Source organism: Zingiber officinale, chromosome 4B (genome assembly GCF_018446385.1).
Source record: "Zingiber officinale cultivar Zhangliang chromosome 4B, Zo_v1.1, whole genome shotgun sequence".
Taxonomy (NCBI): Eukaryota; Viridiplantae; Streptophyta; class Magnoliopsida; order Zingiberales; family Zingiberaceae; genus Zingiber; species Zingiber officinale.
In genome coordinates, this window is record NC_055993.1 from 16,763,079 (window position 1) to 16,784,094 (window position 21,016).

Consider the following 21,016-nt stretch of genomic DNA (forward strand, 5'->3'; position numbering starts at 1 on the left):
TGAACAGATTCTGATTCTCATAATTTAATGTAGCCTCAGCTTGATTTTTGACTCACGATGTTCTACCTTGATGTGTTGTTAAAAGAATGTTCTACCTTGATTTTGATATCTATTAGCTTTTGATGTAAAAATAATGTTTGTGTATTTTATGGATACTGTTGTAAGAAGAATATTTATGTAATTTGTGAATATTTGTGTATTTTATGGATACTGTTGAATAAAGAATATTTGTGTAATTTGTGAATAATTGTGTATTTTCTTTTATTTCGGAAATCAAATTTGTGTTGGTAAAAATACCGATATTACATCGATTTTCCACCAATCGGTGTCATTAACTAATATTACATCGGTTGTATCACGTTGTTATTACTAATATAATAATTTTTTACATCTGATATCGGTTGATACGGTTAAAATAAATACCGATTCTTGAAAATCGAAGTTAAGTGATACTACACCGGTTTAACCCGATGTCTAAAATAGCGCTATCGCCTTTAACATCCCATGTAATGTAATAAACACCTGGAAAATCGATGTCTATGAGGGTTTTGTTAGTGTTGGAGCCTTTGCGACTCAACTCCAAGGTCCGCACACAAGGTGGTAATTCACTAGCAGGAAATTAATTTACAAACTAGGAATGCCAATGAAAATGAAAAAAATACAATGAGGAAAAACTAAAAGAGAAAGAGCAGCACATTGTCGGAGCTTCGCAGCGTCGCAAGAGCACAGGAGAGCGGATTCTGAGTTCTTCTGACTCCAGCCTTAACCCTCCTTATAAAGGAGGTTCAGGGTGCCTAGAACCTTCAGGGCGCCCTGGAGTGATGTAGTCGAGCCAACCAGCGAACTCCACGTGGCACAGCAACGTTGGGGATAATTTTTTTGCCTCCGGGCGCCCGGGTACCTCCCAGGCGCTCGAACCTTGATTCCCAGCAGCTTCCTTCCTGCAAGAAAACATTAGTCCGAGGCAAATATATATCCTACAAAATAGATTATTAACACAGTTTATAGTTTAACAGAAAGGGTATTAATTAGATTCCGTCTCTCCGAGACCAGAATCTAGTCAAGATCTCGACTTAGAGTTCCGAAATGATTCTAAGTCGGATCGGCACCTAAGTTCCCTTCCCGGGAATGCGTCCTCACAGTCACTCTCCTCCAGTGACTTACCTTTACTTACTTACCAAACGTCAGGTCAGCCCTTCGACCCGTCTAGACTTCATGCCAGCTATCCGGTCAGCCCGTCGACCTAGTTGGACTTCGTGATAAACGTTCGGTCAGCCCGTCAACCCGTTTGGACTTCGTGCCAGCTATCCGGTCAGCCCGTCGACCTAGCTGGGCTTCGTGCCAGATATCAGGTCAGCCCGTCGACCTGTCTGGACTTCTCCTACACACTCGGTCAGAGTGTTAGATAACAACGAAACTAACTTAACCTATTTTGTCATTCATCAAAACATGGGTTAGACCGTTAGTGCTAACCGCACCAACAATCTCCCACTTTTAATGGAATGACAACTTGGTTAAGTTAGTGTAAAATGCAAGTAAAACAAGCATTAATAGGTTTTTAAGTTAGTTTTTATTTTCAATTTGTTTTAGCTAACTTAACCACCTAACCCTCCCCCTTTGGCATTCATCAAACATAAACATGGATCAAATAATCATAAATGCAAAAATATTGCAAAAAGAATGCAAACACAAATCAGATTGACTTAGGGGAGTTAAATAATTAGAAATTTTACTTTAAAAAATATCTCTTATCCTTTTCAAAATGGCTAAGTTATAAAAAAGATAACTTAGAAATAGTAATTTTTAATAACTTTTCCAAAATAACTAAGTTTTGAAAAATGACTAAGTTAGAAAGATAACTAATTTAGCAACATATCTTAGTAGTAAGTTTGCAGATTAATTTTCAAAAGATAATTATTGCAAACATAAATCTATAAATGCTAATTTTTCAAGTATAAGTTTAAAGTTAACCAAAAAAAATCCAAACTTCCAAACATAAGTTTATATGTTCCAAAATTTTTAAAATTAAACTTGAACTAGAAACATTTTTCAAACATAAATTCTATAAAGATAATTTAACAAAAGTAAAATTCAATGTTCAAAATCTAATTTTTCAAAGTTAAATTTATGAAATCTAATTTGCAAAACTAAGTTTGTAACATTCGATTTTCAAAACCAATTTTCAAACCAAGTTTATAACATACAATTTTCAAAACCAAGTTTAAAAAAAATTAACATAAAACTTAGTTTTACAAAGGTTAGGTTTCATAAGCACATTTCTAAAACATTTTTAGAAGAATATTTTCCAAAATCTAATTTCAAAAATATTTTTAATAAAAAATAGATGTGAAAATAATTATTGTTCCCCTGAACATGACATTATTAAAATAAAACTTTTAAAAATATATGCTAAGAATATTTAATATAAGATTTTCAAAGTAATTTTTTTAAAAAAAAATAAATTAAGGTAGAATTTTCTAAAGAGATTTTAAAGAGAAAATTAAAAAAATAACACTTAAGGAGATAATTAAAAAAAATAAACCTCCCCCTGAATTTGATACTCCTTTAATTTATTACTCTCCCTTAATTTATTAATCCTCCTTATTTTATTACTCCCCCTTAATATAATGCTAAGGTTTGAGTGTGTTAAATTTCAAAGTCCTAACACATTTTTCTATCTAAGTGTTCTAGGGGATTTTGTAACATTTATATTATTTACATAATTATCTCTATATCCTTGGTATAATTGTTTATTTGAATTTGATTAATCAATAATTAATTTTAATAATTTTAGATTCAGATGCTTAACTTCAGTTTAAGGTTAAATAAGATAAGATTTTAATAATTCAATAACAGTTAACCATTATCAATAATTTATTGATTAATTTTTACTTGATTTAATAATTTAATACTTAGTAAATAATTTAAATTTCATATTAATTGATTGAGTTGGTCAATGAAAGTGTTAGTTATAATTAATTTTTTTTATTTACTTCCTTTTAAGTAGGATTAATTTAGTTTGATGTTAGCATGCAGTTAAAGTTATTAAACACAATTAAGTAAGGTTTAATTCAAGTCAATTTTAGTTCGCAAATAAAGTTAGACTTAAACAATTAAGTTCTACTTATTAATTACATAATTAAGTTTAAAGTTTAAGTTAATGGAATTTAAATTTTTAAGTTAGGTGTCTAAGTTTTAAATGAATTTAAAAGATTTTTTTATTATTATTTTTTTAAGGGATTTCTAAGAGGATTTCCAAAATCGTGTCTAAAAGGATTTTAAAATGATTTTTGTAATATGTTTAATGACAATTAGCATACATTTAATTCAGGTTTGATTTTCGATTTAAAATAATATTAGTGGTTAATTTAAGTTTAAATTTCATTTAAAATTTAAGTTAAATTTTTTAATTTTAATTGTAATTTTAATATTAACTTTTAATATAAGTTTTAATTTTCAGTTAAGTAAATTAAGTCAAAAAATACTTTTAAGGTTAAAATAATGCTTAAGGTTAAAAATAAGTTGAAAGTCTAAATAATAATTTTTAAAGTTTAAATAAATTTTTTTTTTAGGTTGACAGAATTTTATTAAAGTGAAAAATAATATTTAAAAGATTTTTTTAAAATGATTTATAAAAGAGTTTTTAAATAATTTTTAAAAGAATTTTTAAAATGATTTTAAAAATAAATTTTAAAAGAATTTTTAAAATGATTTTTTAAATAATTTTTAAAAGAATATTTAAAATGATTTTTTAAATAATTTCTAAAAGTTTTTTTAAATATTATTTTAAAATAATTTTTAAAAGATTTTCACAATAATTTTTAAAAGAATTTTTAAAATGAATTTTTGAATAATTTTTAAATATTTTTAAAATAATTTTAAAAATATTTTTTTAAAAATTTTTTAAATGATTTAAAAAATAATTTTTAAAATGATTTTTTAAATAATTTTTAAAAGATTATTAAAATGATTTTAAATAATTTTTAAAATGATTTTTTAAATGATTTTTTAAATAATTTTAAAATATTTTCACAATAATTTTTTTAATGACTTTTTAAATAATTTTTAAAATGATTATTTAAATAATTTTTAAAAGAATTTTTAAAATTAATTTTTAAATAATTTTTAAAATATTTTTAAAATGATTTTTTAAATAATTTTTAAAAGACTTTTTAAAAGATTTTTTAAAAAAATTTTAAAATGATTTTTAAAATATTTTTTAAAAGATTATTAAAATAATTTTTAAAGTGATTTTTAAAATGATTTTTTAAAAAATAATTTTTAAAAGATTTTCACAATAATTTTGAAAAGAAATTTCAAAAGATTTTTAAAATGTATTTTCAAATAATTTTTTAAAAGATTTTTAAAATAATTTTTAAAATAATTTTTAAAATGAAGTTTAAAATAATTTTTAAAATGATTTTTTAAATAATTTAGAAAAGATTTTTAAAATGATTTTTAAATGAAGTTTTAAAAGATTTTTAAAATTAATTTTTAAATAATTTTGAATAGATTTTTTAAAAGTTTTGTAAAATGATTTTTTAATACTTTTTTAAAAAATTAAAGATTTTAAAAATGATTTTTTAAATAATTTTTAAACGATTTCTAAAATGATTTTTAAAAGAAATTTTTTAAAATGATTTTAAGTAATCTTTAAAAGATTTTTAAAGTGATTTCTTAAATAATTATTAAATGATTTTTAAATAATTTTTAAAAGATTTTTAAAATGATTTTTAATATAATTTAAAAAAAAATAAAAGATTTTTAAATTAATTTTTAAAATATTTTCAAAATTATTTTTAAATAATTTTTGAAAGAATTTTTAAAATAATTTTTAAAATATTTTAAAAATGATTTTTAAAAGTTTTTTTAAAATTATTTTTTAAATGGTGTTTAAATAATTTTTGAAAGTTTTTAAAATAATTTTTAAAAGTTTTTTTTAAGTAAAAAGGTTTTTTTAAATAAATTTTAGATAATTTTATTTTAATTTTACTTTAATTTAATTTAATTTTACTTTAATTTTAATTTTAATTTGCTCTAATTTTAATTTAATTTTAATGTTAATTTTAATTTTAATTTTAAATCCTTAGTCATCTCACATAATCTAAATTATCAATTAGGTTTGTGAGGTGATTTAGATTTCATTTTAGGATTAGTTTAACTTTGTGTTAGATTCAGGTTTAGCTTTGGGCTCAACAAATAGACATATTTTGGATAAAGTTCTGGGCAATAGTGAGTCACCTGGACATCATTAGAGTAACAATGTCTTCGAAGTTTTCAAAATAGTCCTATGCACTAAACTTAATACATAACCTTGGTCTAACTAGTTAGGATTTGTAAAGGGTAGTTTCGGTTAGTTCCAATTAGCCAAATGCACCAGGTCGAAGCGATATCTTCCTAGACATGCATAGACTAAGGTTCACTAACGTACTATCATCCAAAATTTCACCAGTATCGTTGGTCAAGTTAAACCTTGCCCTTTACTCTAGTCCTAATTACCCTGCCTGGTAGATTGGTTTCGGTTATCCTGTCGGGTAATTATTTTTGGAGGTGCCAGCTATTCTGGAGCCCCCCTAAAGTATTGATTTTCCTTTTAAGATTTTTTTTTTTGTATAATTTAATTTTAGTTAAGATTTAATGTTTAATTTGTAATTTAAATTTAAGCTTTTAATTTTGAATTAATTAAATTGGTCAAATTATCTTGAGTGTATTTAATATTTAAATTTTCTTTCAATTTTAATTTTATTAAGTTAATTGAATGGTCTTTATTTAATAGATGATCGTTAATTATTGAGTTTTTATTAATTTTTAAATTTGAATTAATCAAATTGTTTAAATTATATTTTTTTAAAGGTTTATCTTTTAACCTTTTATTAACGGTTAATTTTGAATTTTCTAGATTAACTTTGTTTAATATGTTATCTTTAACATTTAATTTTAAGTTAGTTAAATTTATTTTTGATTTTATCAAAGTGTTTAATTTTATCCTTATATTTTCTTTACCTTTTAAGTTGATATAATTAATGGAATTTATTAGATAAGTCTTATCTTTAAGATTTAATTTTTTTGTTAATTAAATTATTTTGGGTTTGGATAGGATTTTTCATATTGATATTGTCTAGATTACTAAACAATTTATTAATTTTATCTAGATCAATATTGACCTTATCATTATTATTTGAATTTTCAGATTTGTTTAGGTTTAAATTTGAATTTTAAGGGTTATTAATTATTTTTAAATTTTCTGAATTTTCTAAATTAATTAGTTTTATTTTATCAGAAAATATCCTAGGGGTATTTTTGCAAGTATTGTCAGCTATACTATTTTCACATATATTTTGGTAAATATTACTAACCTTGAGCGCAACCCCTAATTCAGTAGGCTTTTATATTGGATTTGACTCAAGTTTGGATTCGATTTCGACTTGAGCGTCCAACTCCAACGGCTCCTCGTGAAGTTTGATCAATTGTGTCCAAAGCTCATATGCATTCTTGTACTTTTCTAGTCTACATAAAACATTGTTAGGTAAAATATTACAAATAATTTTACTTACATTTTTATTCAGTTCCAAGTCCTAAGAAGGTTTTCTCAATATTAGCGCATAATCGAAATCTAAGCTTTTTAAGAAGCATTCCATTAATCGCTTCCAGTAGTTGAAATCTTCTTGATCATATGGTGGTGGTTCGTGGGGGTTCCGTCCTTCTTGAAGAGTCATTGAATGCTGAAGATGGAAAACTAAAAAGTGGTGCCAAGACTTGGTCTTGGATTAGTAGTGTTGGGAAAAATATAGTATTGCACTAATTTCGAGAAAAATAATAAAATATTAATAAAAAATATTATTTCAAATTTTTGAAAATGTAATATTTTGTCAATACTAAGCAATGGTGAAAATATGACGATGTATTTTTCAAAAACAGTTTTGGTGGGAAAAAAACGAAAGACGTAAGGTTTTATTTTAAAGATCAACGATATCTAAATTTTTCTTTAAAAAACACCCCCTTTGCCTGATTGGTGGTTGCACCAAATCAGAGCGGAACTTGACTCTGATACCACTTGTTGGATTATGATCGTTCGATAGAGGGGGGTGAATATCGAATTAAAATTTCGTCGAGTAAACACAGCGGAAAAGAAAAGAAACAATGCTAACAGAGTCAATTTACTTGATTCGGAACCTTTGACGACTCCTACTCCAAGGCCCGCACACAAGGGTGCTTTCGATGGGCAATTCACTAGCAATTCAGAAATTATTACAAACTAAGTACAGAATGTCAATGAAAAAATAAAACAATACCAACAAAGGAAGAAACTAAAAGAGCAGGGCATTGTCGGAGCTTCGCAGTGTCGCAGGAGCACAGGAGAGCGGATTCTGAGTTCTTCTGACTCCAGCCTTAACCCTCCTTATAAAGGAGGTTCGGGGTGCCTGGAACCTTCAGAGCGTCCTGGAGTGACGTAGCCGAGCCAACCAGCGAACTCCACGTGGCACAGCGACGTTGGAGATAACTTTTTGCCTCCGGGCGGCCGGGTACCTCCCGGGCGCTCGGACCTTGATTTCCAGCAGCTTCCTTCCTGCAAGAAAACGTTAGTCTGAGGCAAATATATATCCTGCAAAATAGATTATTAGAACAGTTTATAGTTTAACAGAAAGAGTATTAATTAGATTCCGTCTCTCCGAGACCGGAATCTAGTCAAAATTTCGACTTAGAGTTCTGAAATGGTTCTAAGTCGGGTCGGCGCCTAAGTTCCCTTCCTGGAAATGCGTCCTCACAATTACTCTCCTCCAGTGACTTACCTTTACTTACCTGCCAGACGTCAGGTCAGCCCTTCGACCCGTCTGGACTTCATGCCAGCCATCTGGTCAGCCCGTAGACCTAACTGGACTTCGTGCCAAACGTCCGGTCAGCCCGTCGACCTGTTTGGACTTCGTGCCAGCAATCCGGTTGGCCCGTCGACCTAGCTGGGCTTTGTGCCAGACATCAGGTCAGCCCGTCGACCTGTCTGTACTTCTCCTGCACACTCGGTTAGAGTGTTAGATAACAACGAAACTAACTTAACCGATTTTGTCATTCATCAAAATCTGAGTTAGACCGTTAGTGCTAACCGCACCAATAATATGTAGATCTTATTTTTGCTCCCGATATTTTTTAATTAATTGTCTAAGAAGATGTATAACTTATATTGTCGACTTTCTATGCATGAACCTAAATTAATTTTTTTGGCACCGTGGCCTCCTTCCTTAATCTTTTTTCTATTACTTTTTCCCCAAAGTTTTATGATATAACTCATTAGTTTAATACCCCTATAGTTTGCACAATTTTGTATATCTTCTTTGTTTTTATATAAGGGAACTAGAGTACTTATCCTCCATTGATCAGATATTTTTTTTTTCATTTTCAATATCATATTAAATAATTTTGCAAGTCATTAAATACCTTATTTCTCTAGGCACTTCCATACCTCTATCGGAATATCATCTAGTCCAACGACTTTCCATTGTGCATCCCATTTAAAGCTTGTTCTACTTTTAAAGTTTGAACTCTACGATGCAAATTAAAATTTGTATACTCATTTGACCTATTTAAATTACCTAAATTAAGTTGATCACCTAAAAGTTGATGAAAATACCTCTTCCACCACTTTTTTATTTCTCTCTCGTTTACTAGTACCCTATTACATTTATCTTCAATGTATGTTATTTGGATGAGACTTCTTATCTTCCTTTCTCTTATTTTAGCTATTCTATAAATGTCTCTTTTCCCTTCTTTTGTATCCAATTTTTTATATAATCATTCAAAAATTTCATTATTTGCTTCATTCACTACTTTCTTAGCTTATTTCTTGACTATTGTATATTTTTTTAGGTTTTCCTCATTCTTACAAATATATAATTTTTTATAAGATATTTTTTTTTCCTTTACTTTCTCTTATACTTTCTCATTCCACCATTAAGATTCCTTACTTAGTGGTGTATATTCTTTTGACTCACTGAGTACACTTTTAGCTATTATTTTCAACTTTGATATCATCTTATCCCATGTTGTATTAGAATCACCGTATATTTCACCTAATACTTATACTCCTATATTCTCCTTGAATATATTTTGTTTCTCATCCTTTAACTTCCACCACTTAATTTTATGAGTCGTATCTATTTTCTTTGTATTGATATTATGCTTAAGGCGTATATACAACACTACTAACCTATTTTGGGTAGTTAAGCTTTCTCTAGGGATGACTTTGCAACTAAGGGTGAGCATTCGGTTAATTCGGTCCATAAATTAACCGAATTCACCGAAAACCGATTTAGTGTTGGCTAACCGAATCAAATCAAAGTTTTACTGAAACTGAATTAACCGAATTAGTTATTTCAGTTAACACCGAATTAACTAAATTTGGTTAAAATAATAATAAAATGAATTTATACAAAATTAATATCAAATTAACCGAATTAACCGAATGCTCACCCATATTTGCAACCTTTACAAATCTTTCTATCTTTTTTCTTAACCATAAGAAAGTCAATTTGCGATTTATTATTCTCACTTTTGAACTCGACTAAGTATTTTTCTCTTTTCTTACAAAACGTATTAGCTAATATAAGGTCATATGCTATTGCAAAATCTAATATAATTTTACATTCCTCATTTATCATTCTGAACCCATAACCCCCATGTACCCTCTCATGTTTCTCATTTTTTACTCCGACATGCTATTTAGATAACCTTCTATTAAAATCATTTTATTTGGTGGAATGTTTTATAATATTTCATTTAAGTCGTTCCAAAACCTTGATTTGGTAGCTTCATCTAATCCTACTTGCGGTGCATATACACTAATTATGTTCATAGTTTCTTTTGCCACCCTTATTTTAAGGGTTATAATTCTATCCCCTTTTCTAACTACTCATACAACTTCATCATTTAACGAATTATCATTTCCTATTTTATTCTTTCTTATGTATCATAACTTAAAACCTGAGTTCTTTATCAGTTTTACCTTCTCACATACTTATTTTGTCTCTTGTACACACAAAATACTAATTATTCTCCTAATTATCGTATCTACTACTTCTATTGATTTATCAGTGAGAGTTCCTATATTCCATGTTCCAAATCTTAGGTTATTAGTTTTCCTATCATATTTGTTCTTATCCAATCTATGGTGTGAGAATTCTTACTTATTTAACAATATACCTAAGTTATAAAATGTAGCGGTCTTTGCTAATACGTTATAATCATACCCTACAACGTGAATTATTGCATATTTAACACTACACACGAGTTTTAGAGATATAACAGTCCTTATCGAGATGTTATAGTCGGATCCTACAATACGTTTCTTTCGGAGAACAAGCTAGCAATAGTACACTAATTTATTTTTTTAAGCTAACCATTTTGAAAATTCTAAAATTTCTTTCTTTTTAAATTTCCCTTTAAATTTATAATTCTTATAATGTTTTTAAATTTTATTATATCCATATAAAAATGACATGACGTTCTCGAATCCTTATTCTAAATTAGATGACATGAATTTATTTATTTTTAGAATATTTTAAAATCGAAGAGAATATATTTTGATATTACGTAGAGTACATTAAACAAAAGAAGTAAAAATTTATTAGAGGTAAGTTTTTTTTTCCCCTAATATTTGTCCTCCCTCATTTGTTCCCCGATTACCACTAGACTAATATTTTGGATAATTTTTAAAAAAATTCCACCGAAGAGTTTCTGCCTCTTTACCTTGGCGTTGGGGCGCCAAACGCTTATATGAAGGGCACAGGGCGAGCCCAAATCGATAAGTTCTTATTCCAAACTCTCGCCTTTCCGTCTCTTCCTTTCCCGAAGCTAAAGGCGGTCATAATGCGGCGCTTCGTAGCGAGCTCCCTGATGGCTTCCTCGGCTCGCCTCTCGCTCATGGGTTTTCTACGCCCCTCTTTGATCCACAGGTTCGGTAAAGCTCCAACGGCAAGGTAAATGTTCCTCCCATACGGTATCTTGCTATTTCTTGATTAATCTTTGTCTGAGCGAAAGATTCACGCAATCTTTTATTAATATAATGACAGAGCGCAAAAGGAACTTAAAACCTATGTTACATTCTGAAGACTTTTCTTAGGTTTTGGGGAGAACCGTCTTGTGATCATTTGTCCAAATGAATGGCAGCAAGAAAGTTGTTTTTGGACGTCTTAGTTTTTTTTTTCCTATATCTTGATCTCATTTTTTTTTTTAAAATTTAGATGGTTCCTACTGCCTCCTTGTCAGTTGAAACGTTTCCTTTAAATCCAATCATTCTGCTTCTTCTTGTAAGGACACTGCACCTTTACACCATAGCGGTGAAATTATTAATCATATAACTCACTTCGACTATCTTGTTTCCTTAATCTTCATTGCTTGATACCATAGCGGTGCTCTGAACTGTTCTTCCAACCTCTTTTATTGTAGGCTCAAGAAATTGCCACTCCCATGGTAAGACTCATTACACAGTTTCTTCCTTTCCTTTCCTGTTGTAATTTATTGTGTTTCATAGTCAGCAGTTGTTTAGGAGCAGGCCCAATAGGTTTAAGATAACACAGGCAGTTTCTTCTGATTGATCGAAACTGCAGAAAATCATAAGATGAATCATCTTCTCATCAAGTGCTGATTCTGTATTTGCTAATTTTCCATGGTATTTTTCAATCAACTCTATGTATTCATTTGCTCTCAAACACAAGGAGGTTCTTGCTCTCTCAAGAAAAAAGATAAAATGTATTTTGATTTCTCATGTTATTTTGGTAGACATGCCAATATTTTTCTTTATCTTGAAAATTTTGTTATATAATCAACGAAAAAAATTACTTTTGCACAAAGAGATTAACAGTTTTTATCATCAACTTCCTGACTAAACAAGTTTGCTTTTAGCTAAACATGATCAACATTATGCATAAATAGAATCTACATAAGACATTTGACTAGTTAATGCCATGGTTATAATACTTGCTTAAAAGTTTCTGAATCCTTACACAGATGTTGGAGAACAACAATGTTTTCTATGGCATGTGAAGTAGACCTTTGTACATTCAAATAAACAATTTCTCACCAGGGACATCATACAGTTATAAGTATTGTGAATCTAACTTTTCTCTGTTGATGTTTTCCTTAACTACATAAATCCCGACTATACGAGATCCACTACATGGATACTGAACTTTATATATGATTAATATCACAATTCACTACCAATATCCTTAAATCCATTTTTTACATGTATTAAGTAGAGCTTCCTTTGATCCCTTTCTCCCTTCATACAGCCAATCCCATATTAAGTCTTCTCTAATCACAGAATTTATTGGTTGTATTTAAATGTGTCTACCATATTAATGTTTTTCACTCATCTTATATTCAATTGGAGTTAATCCTAGTTGCTTTCATATAATTAGTATTTTTTTTTTGTAACCTTAGACATTCATTTTAACATTCTCTTTTTTTTACACTAATTTTTAGTATATATTATTTCATAACTCCTCAACATCCCGACTCATAAAGAATGATTGCTCAAAATACCAACTTATAAAACTTTTTGTCTATGGGCACATGACATTATATAAAACTTTGAAACATTTCTCTTTTTTACCCGTAGTCTCTATCTTATCGATGGTATTTTCATCTATATTATTTCATTGTTGATAAATCAAATATATTTACGTCTCTTGTTGCAATTTCCTAACCATCCAACCTAACTATCCCTCTCATTTTTTTACATTGAAATTATATTTGCATATTAAGTTTTAGTTCTAGATAGTTTAAAATGTTAAGTTTTTAAATTTTCACAAAATTTTAATTTTATTCTATTTAGATTTTCATCAATTAGCATAATTTCTCCAAGCAAAAAATATATTAAGAAGCTTTATCTTTAATATTACTGATAATTTTGTCTATTACTAACAAAAAATAGTTCTAAAAGTATTAATTTTCATTGCATCATTGTGCTATACCACATCAATATAATTACTAGATTTTTTCATCCCTTTCTAAAATTTACCTTAATAATTGTGCAATAAACTATCATAAACTTTTTTCTAAGGCAATAAAAATAATATGTAATTCCTTTATAAAATTTTATTTATAAGTGGTTTTTATTCATTTCTAAATAGTTGATTTTTATTTAGACCGGTTAAACTCTTTGTTGCAAATTGCAATGTGTACTGGATTGACATTGCATAATTACAGTTCAATGCTTAACTATGAGAATGTGGTTAATGCTCAACTTCTTTGACCATATATCATTTGTCTTTAAACTCTTTGTAATCATTCCACCTATCGGTCCTTAGTTATCCTTTGTCTTTAAATAATTAATGGTGAACTTCTTGTCGAGATTTCAATATATGTGTGTTTGTGTGTTTCATAAGCTTAGATCTGTACCTTTATAGAGGCTATTTAGGCATTGTATATTTCTAAATATGAAATCTTAGTTGGTGATTTTTTTGTTATTTTCATGGCAAAAAATCATAAATATGTTTCTTTCTGCTTGTGTTTTTATGAATAATGCAGTAGGTTCTTACATGCTTGGCAGGTTGCTTGTAAGGAAATACCTTGTCAAGCCTAATAAAGCATTTAATGGAGCCCTATCAGCAAGTAAGAGGTTGAGCAAGCAAGATCGTTTTTATGAAGAAGTGGACCATTCTCATATAATGTGGTGGAAAGATGTACTTGATTAATATTTTTTACAAAGAATATTTTTTTTTTCTTTTACTTCTGTGATTCTCATTTTCTTTTAACTCAGTTTTAATGATTTTAATTCCTCAGAAGATGCAACTTTGCAAAAAGCCTTCTACTGTTCAGCTGATCAAGAGGCTTGATTATTCAAATTTACTAGGATTAGATGTCAACTTGAGAAATGGAAGGTAATCAAACATTATCTGTTATATGACAAGGTTTAATCTACTTCCATTTCCCCCTTAGTCATACTTTAAAAAATATACAACAACAACAAACCTCAAGAATGAGTCAATTAATTGGGGCCATCTACTTGAATTCATTCAAATTAATCAAATGTAAGCAGTAATACCTAGGTATTTTAAATGCATATTTGTATATTACACTTCTTGTAACCAATGTCTGTGAATGTGTTTGTCTCAGCATATAATTTGTTGCTTTTATATCACCCCTTGTGCCTTCCCAATAGAAACATCATAGAAGGAGGTTGATTGTAAAATTCATATTCCATAATTAACATCTATATGTTTATGCTGTAGCTGGTAGTGCTATACTGATATAACTACTTTGAGTTATCTATATGGAGTTTATTATTGCACTAGTGTTTTTTTCCTTATTTCACTGCATGCTTGCTGTTAAAAACTTTTAACACTAATATTCTATATTATCAATGATGATTGAGTTTCTAAACTTTTTTTTAGTGCTTCATTGTTTTACCAAATCATTTATGGTTTTATCTTGTTTTCCTAGGCTTTTGTGTCCTTGAAATTGATATTTAGAATTAAATGGAAAATTTCTTTCTAAAACGGTGAAATTGTGAGGGCAAGCCATGTTTCAACTAGGAGAAATGAAAACTTTCAGTTTGTTTTTTCTTGATCAACTTTTCCAAAAGTTTTTTTTTTTCATTTTCACAATCTAAACATGCTTTTCAACATGTACCAACAGCATGCATATGTTACTATCAGTGATGACAACCAATAATTTTAAAAGAATGGAAAAAGAGAGTGAGAGAATGTATTCACAACTTATTATAGACTCTTTGGTTGATTAAATTATTTTCTTTGAATCCTTTTATTTCAAGCAATTGTTTGGTCACACTCGCATGTCACAATATATATACCATACATGATCCGGTGGTAAGGTAGGGCTCGTCCGGCAGGAGGTCAAAGTGGTCAACGTCCTAGGCAGGCGTCTGATCGGACGAACTACCTTCCCGATCAGCAGGAAGGATAACCGGTCCGACACTTCGACAGCTCGGTCAGACATCGAGCTTCCGACGCTCACAAAGCTCAAAGCAGGGAGGCATGAAGGCCGAGCGGTCTCCCTGCTCGGCTAAGCAGTGGACGCTGCCTCGACTTGGTAGACAGGGCTCTCGGTAGGGCGGAGCCAAGTAGCAAGTCATCGGACGAGCGGACGCTCGACCTGACCATTGTATCACCTAGACCTTAAACTGGCCGAGCGACTCTCCCGCTCGACCCAGTAACGGACAAAAGGAGCAGTTGGTGATATCTTTCTAGGACCAGTGTCATCGACAGACGACACGGTCGGCGACATGATCAAACAGAGAATCGTACGGTGGAAGCTTCCATTGTCACGCCAAGGATATGCTCGGGCTGTTGAGGTATAACGTCAGGCACGCTTTTCTGATACGTCCTTTCCAGGTATGTTTCGAGAAGCGTGCACGCGCCTCTCGGGAGCCCTATATAAGAACCCCGAGGCTTCGACGGAGGTAGGCTCACTACTGTAGCTATAGTCACGCTGCTTCTTTCTCTCTACTTCATTCTTCATTCACTTGCCGTTGCTTGACTTGAGCGTCGGAGGGCCATCGCCAGAGAACCCCTCCCTGGCTCGGCACTAACGACTTGTGGTTGCAGGCTTAGCTTGGCGGAGATCCACGTCACCTTCAGTCGACACCCGATCAAGGTGAGCGCCACCTTCCCAGCGTCCGTCGACTCACTCTCGGACAGGATCAAATTTGGCGCCGTCTGTGGGAACGCACCTGAATCCGGGCTGAGAAGATGGAAGAAGCTGGACGTCTTCACACCGTGACGCTCACTCAAGAGGAGCTCGATGTGCTCATTCAAGTGCGAGCGGCAAAGATAGCCGAACAGTAGCAGCAAAAGACATTAGCCGATCGTTTGGCGCAGCAAGCGACGTTGGCCTCGGGAGGCCAAGCGGCACATGAAGACCGACCGGAGCAACTTTCCATATGGGGACAAAACAAGATGCCTACCGGCACTCCAGTAGAGGTTCTGCCGGTGCCCATTCCATTTCATCGGGCTTTATTTCAGACACCCTCGGAGATTGCTCAGGCCAACCAGGACAGAGGTTTTTCTTCGGATGAAGCTCCCATGCGTGACGCAAGAAAGGGCAAAGCGCTCCGAGCTGATTAGTTGCCCGAGCGGATCAACCGACAATTCTCCGAGGCCATTGGATCCGTTGCCGAGGCACTACGCTCCCTTGGCGATTGGAGAATATAATGGGTCGACCGACCCGGACGACCATCTCGGCAAATTTGATAACGCCGCTACTCTTCATCAGTACACAGATGGAGTCAAGTGCCGAGTGTTCCTCATCACTCTCTCTGGATCGGCGCATCGATGGTTTCGGAGGTTGCCAGACGGGTCAATTAGAAGCTTTAAAGACTTCCGAACGACTTTCCTTCACCACTTCGCAAGCAGCAGACGCTATCAGAAAATAAGCGTCAGCTTGTTCTCCATTAAGCAGGGCCAGAGGGAGACTCTCCGAGCCTACATCCAGCGCTTCAACTAGGTGACAATGGATATCCCCTCGGTCTCCTCCGAGACCAAGATGAACGCGTTCACGCAAGGGCTCGTGGACGGGGACTTCTTCCGATCGCTCGTCAGGAAGCCACCCCGCGACTATGACCACATGTTGAAGAAGGCCAATGAGTACATAAACGTGGAGAAAGCCCAGGCGACCAGAAGGAAGGAGGCTCCATCCGAACCATCGGCGCCAATCGAACGGCGGCCGCCGCCTAGCCATCAGCCGCCTAGAGGACCACGAGCCGAAGGAGCGCGTCCGCACGAAGAAGCAAGGCCGCATGTCATCCAACATGTTACCGCCGAGCGACCAAGACCCAAGGGGAAGGTATGGACCCCTTTGTTCTGCTTGTTCCATTAGTCCGCAACTCACAACACCCGCTACTGTCGCAGATTCAACCCGGTCGCCCAACCGGCGCTTAGGAGTTATCGTCGTCGATCCCCCTCTCCTGACCGGCGACACGAATATCATCGTTCCGATCAGCGAGAGGAAGCAAGGTGATCCCCGAGGCAGCCTCATCGGAGAAGCGCAGAGCCGGTTAGAGCCGGGCGTGAGCGAAACAGGCCGTCTGCTCGGGAGGAGGAGAACAGGAGCAATGCTGCTTGAGGGGAGATCAACATCATAGCTAGCGGGCCGACCGACGGGGATTCCAACCGAGCTAGGAAGTCACACGCTCAGCGGTTAGAAATCCATGCGGTGGGCTGCAGTCGGGAGCAGGCCAGCGGACCCGAGATCAGCTTTGGCCCCCGTGACCTCGAAGGAGTTGAAGTGCCGCATGACGACATACTCATTATTCGATCGGTAATCGTCAATTACACTATTCATCGTATATTCGTTGACACAGACAGCTCGGTCAGCATCTTTTTCAAGAAGGTATTCGATCAGCTCCAAATTGACCGAGGCGAGCTGTTGCCAATAACTACCCCTCTATACGGGTTCACCGACAATGAAGTCTTGTCGATCGGCCAGATCAAGATAGCTATCTCGCTAGGGGAGGAACCACTTCGGAGGACAAGGGCCACCGACTTCATCGTAGTAGATGCCCCCTCAGCCTACAATGTCATTTTGGGTCGACCGACCCTCAATGAATTCCGAGCGGTCGTCTCAACCTTCTGATAGAAGATTAAGTTCCCGGTAGAAGATCGAGTGGGAAAAGTAAAGGGGGATCAGTTGGCCGCTCGGAGATGCTATGTCGAGATGGTCAAGATCGAGGTAAAGTCCGCTCGGAAACACCCCAGATGGAGGTAAGCACCATAATCGAGAAGCTCCCTACTTTGGTTTATGAGGAGAAAGAAGAAATACAGATACATCCGGGCCGAGCAGCATAGCGTCTGACTTGGAGGCCGAGCAGAAGGCCGAGCGAATCAGATGTCTTCAACATAATTATGATGTCTTTGCATGGTCGACGCATGAGCTGCCCGACATTTCCCGAGCGTCGCACAACATGAGCTGCACGTCCGACCAGATACTCGGCCGGTGAAGCAGAAGAAGAGAGACTTTAGCGCTGAGCAAAATCTGATTATCCGGGCGGAAATTGAGAAATTACCGGAGGCCGGCCACATACGCGAGGTTCAATTTCCAAGCTGGCTCGCCAATGTGGTGCTGGTCTCCAAGCCGGGTAATAAATGGAGGGTCTGCATCGACTTCCGGGATCTTAACAAGGCATGCCCAAAGGACTTCTATCCCTTGCCTAGGATAGATCAGATGGTAGACTCCACGGCCAGGTGCGAGCTGATATGCATGTTGGACGCATATCAAGGGTATCATCAAGTACCGCTCGGCCGAGAAGACTAAGAGAAAGTCAGCTTCATCACTGCTGACGGTACGTATTGCTACAACGTAATGCCATTCGGTCTAAAGAATGTAGGAGCCACCTACCAGAGGCTGATGGACAAAGTATTTCGGTGGCAGATCGACCGCAACATGGAGGTGTATGTCGACGATATATTAATTAAATCCCTCCTAGTTGCCGATCTCTATGCAGACATCAAGGAGACCTGCCAGACCCTCCGAGCGTACGGAATCAAGTTAAATTCTAGAAATGTTTGTTCGGCGCAAAAAGTGGGCGCTTCTTGGGATATATCGTCACCGAGCGGGGCATTGAGGCAAACCCCAGCAAGGTAAAAACACTCCAAGATATGCCACCTCTGAGAAGCTTGAAGGAAGTTCAGCGCCTCACCGGTCGGATAACAGCCTTATCACGGTTCATTTCCAAGTCATCCGACCGGAGCTTTCCTTTCTTTAAAATTCTGCGCAGAGCCACCAAGTTTTAGTGGGACGAGGAGTGTGACCATGCCTTCGAGGAACTCAAGGCGTATCTGAACTCGCTACCCGTACTAGCTAAGCTTACTGCCGGTGAACCACTCCGAATCTACCTGTCCTCGACCGAGCATGCTGTCGGCTCGGCGCTGGTTCGACCGAACGACGAAGAACAATCGGTGTACTTCTTAAGTTATATATTAAAAGATTTTGAATCTCGCTACACCGGTCTTGAGAAGCTCGCATTTGCATTGATACTCGCCGCTCGGAGGCTCCACCCACCCCTTACTTCCTTGCTCACACCATCATTGTGATGACCAACAACCCTCTGGGAAGAGCCCTGCTTAACCCAGAAGCCTTTGGTCGGTTGATCAAATGGACAACGGAACTCAGCGACTTCGATATCCAATATCAACCCCGAACGACCATCAAGGCGCAGTCCTTGGCAGATTTTGTCACAGAGGTACAAAACCCCGAACCTGACTAAGTCTGGAAAGTATACGTGGATGGGTCGTCCGCCCGGCAGGGTAGTGGGATCGATGTATTGCTTACCTCCCCACAAGAAGAGCGGGTGCAGTTGTCCGTTCGGCTAGAGTACAGGGCAATTAACAACGAAGCCGAGTATGAGGCTCTTATAGCCGGCTTACAAGCCGCTCGGCACGTCGGCGCTAGCAGGATTCTTATCCACTCTGATTCTCAATTAGTCGCTCAGCAGCTGGTTGGAGCATTCGAGATCAGTAATACGTGGCTCAAGTTGTACGCCGAAGCCTTCGAAAAGCTGAAGGCAAACTTTCAAGAGGTAATCATCCAGAAAATACCCCGAGCAGAGAACCAAGCGGCGGACGAGCTGGCCAAGTTGGCGAGCTCACTCTCGCCGATCGTTATTACTTAGCCGATTGAGCAAGTATCCTTGGTGACACACGTCGATCGGATGGAGGAGCTCACTTTCCCCAGTGATTGGAGAACGACCATAATAGAGTTCCTATGATCAGGAGCTACGCTTGCCGATTGGGAGGAAGCTCGTCTATTGAGAAGAAGAGCCGGTTGTTTCACCTTAGTTGGGGACCAACTCTATAAGAAGGTCTTCTCCAGGCCATTGCTTAAATGCGTCGGATCGGAAGACGTCAATTATATACTGCAAGAAGTACACCAAGGCTCCTGTGGAGGGCATCCGGGCAGTCGGTCACTAGCGAGGAAGATTCTGCTGGCTGGGTACTTCTGGCCAACTCTACATGAAGATGTTGCTTGGACAGTAGCTAACTGTCTGTCCTGCCAGAAATATCACCACCTTTCCTATCGGGCGACTGAAGAGATGAAGGCCTCCACTGTGTCGTGCCCGTTCGACCAATGGGGCATGGATATTGTGGGACCTTTCCCTATGACGACCGGGTAGCGAAAGTTTTTGCTCGTTGTGGTGGACTACTTCTCTAAGTGGGTTGAAGCCGAACCGCCAGCCAAAATAACCGAGCAGATGGTCCAAAAGTTCATCTGGCAGCATATCATCTGTCGGTTCAGCATTCCGCGTCGACTCGTCTCAGATAATGGTAGACAGTTCGTCGGACGGAAACTCAAAGAGTGGTACGAGGAGTATGGCATCCAGCAGGCCTTCATCTCCGTAGCGTATCCTCAGAGCAACGGACATGCTGAAGTCGCCAATCGGGAGATCTTGCGGGTTTTGTGAGTTCGGCTCGACCACATCGGAGGGAGCTGGGTGGACGAGCTTCCTGGCGTATTATGGGCAATCCGCACGACCCCTAAAGAAGGCACGGGTGTAGCCCCGTTCCATCTTGTATACGACAGTGAAGCGATCGTCCCGGTCGAGGTCGGAGTCGAATCCAATCAAATACAACACTACGACGAAGATAATGCCGAGCGGAGGCTTCTGGAGCTGGACTTCGTGGATGAGACGCACGACAAAGCAGCCGTTCGGCTGATGGCTTATAGGCAGAGGATGAGGCAGAACTACAATCGACGAGTGATCCCTAAGTCGTTCCAAGTTGGTGACCTCGTGTGGAAGAAGGTGAAGGCGGTCGGCGATGTCACTAAACTAGAAGCTCCATGGGCCGAACCATTTAAAGTCATGGAGAAGTTTCGCTCTAGCGCCTATTGCCTAGAAGATAAAGACGGGCGGCAACTAGAGCGTCCTTGGAGCGCAAACCATCTCCAGCCGTACTGAGCTGGATGAAAGGTGCGCCAGTGTAATTGAGGTGTACTCTCCATCTTGCCTGTTTCCTTCGAGTGTAGGATTGGAATGAAAAAGGAAAGGTTACTAAAATTCTTGTCGAGC

At 35.8% G+C, this 21,016-nt stretch overlaps 1 protein-coding gene across 3 annotated transcripts in view; it reads left to right on the forward strand.

The window, feature by feature from the left end:
• The first annotated feature begins 10,730 nt into the window (after positions 1-10,730).
• The window catches only part of LOC121974797 (DNA mismatch repair protein MSH1, mitochondrial-like), a 117,030-nt gene continuing 106,744 nt past the window's right edge, over positions 10,731-21,016 (forward strand). The window contains exons 1-4 of one of the 3 annotated variants that reach the window (XM_042526027.1): positions 10,731-10,967; positions 11,437-11,460; positions 13,544-13,676; positions 13,777-13,874. In XM_042526027.1, the coding sequence (XP_042381961.1) occupies positions 10,765-10,967; positions 11,437-11,460; positions 13,544-13,676; positions 13,777-13,874 (458 nt within the window). In that variant the 5' untranslated portion in view covers positions 10,731-10,764. Of the gene's footprint in view, positions 10,968-11,436; positions 11,461-13,543; positions 13,677-13,753; positions 13,875-21,016 lie in introns of all 3 variants that reach the window. The other 2 variants (XM_042526029.1, XM_042526028.1) reach the window with 2 other exon arrangements.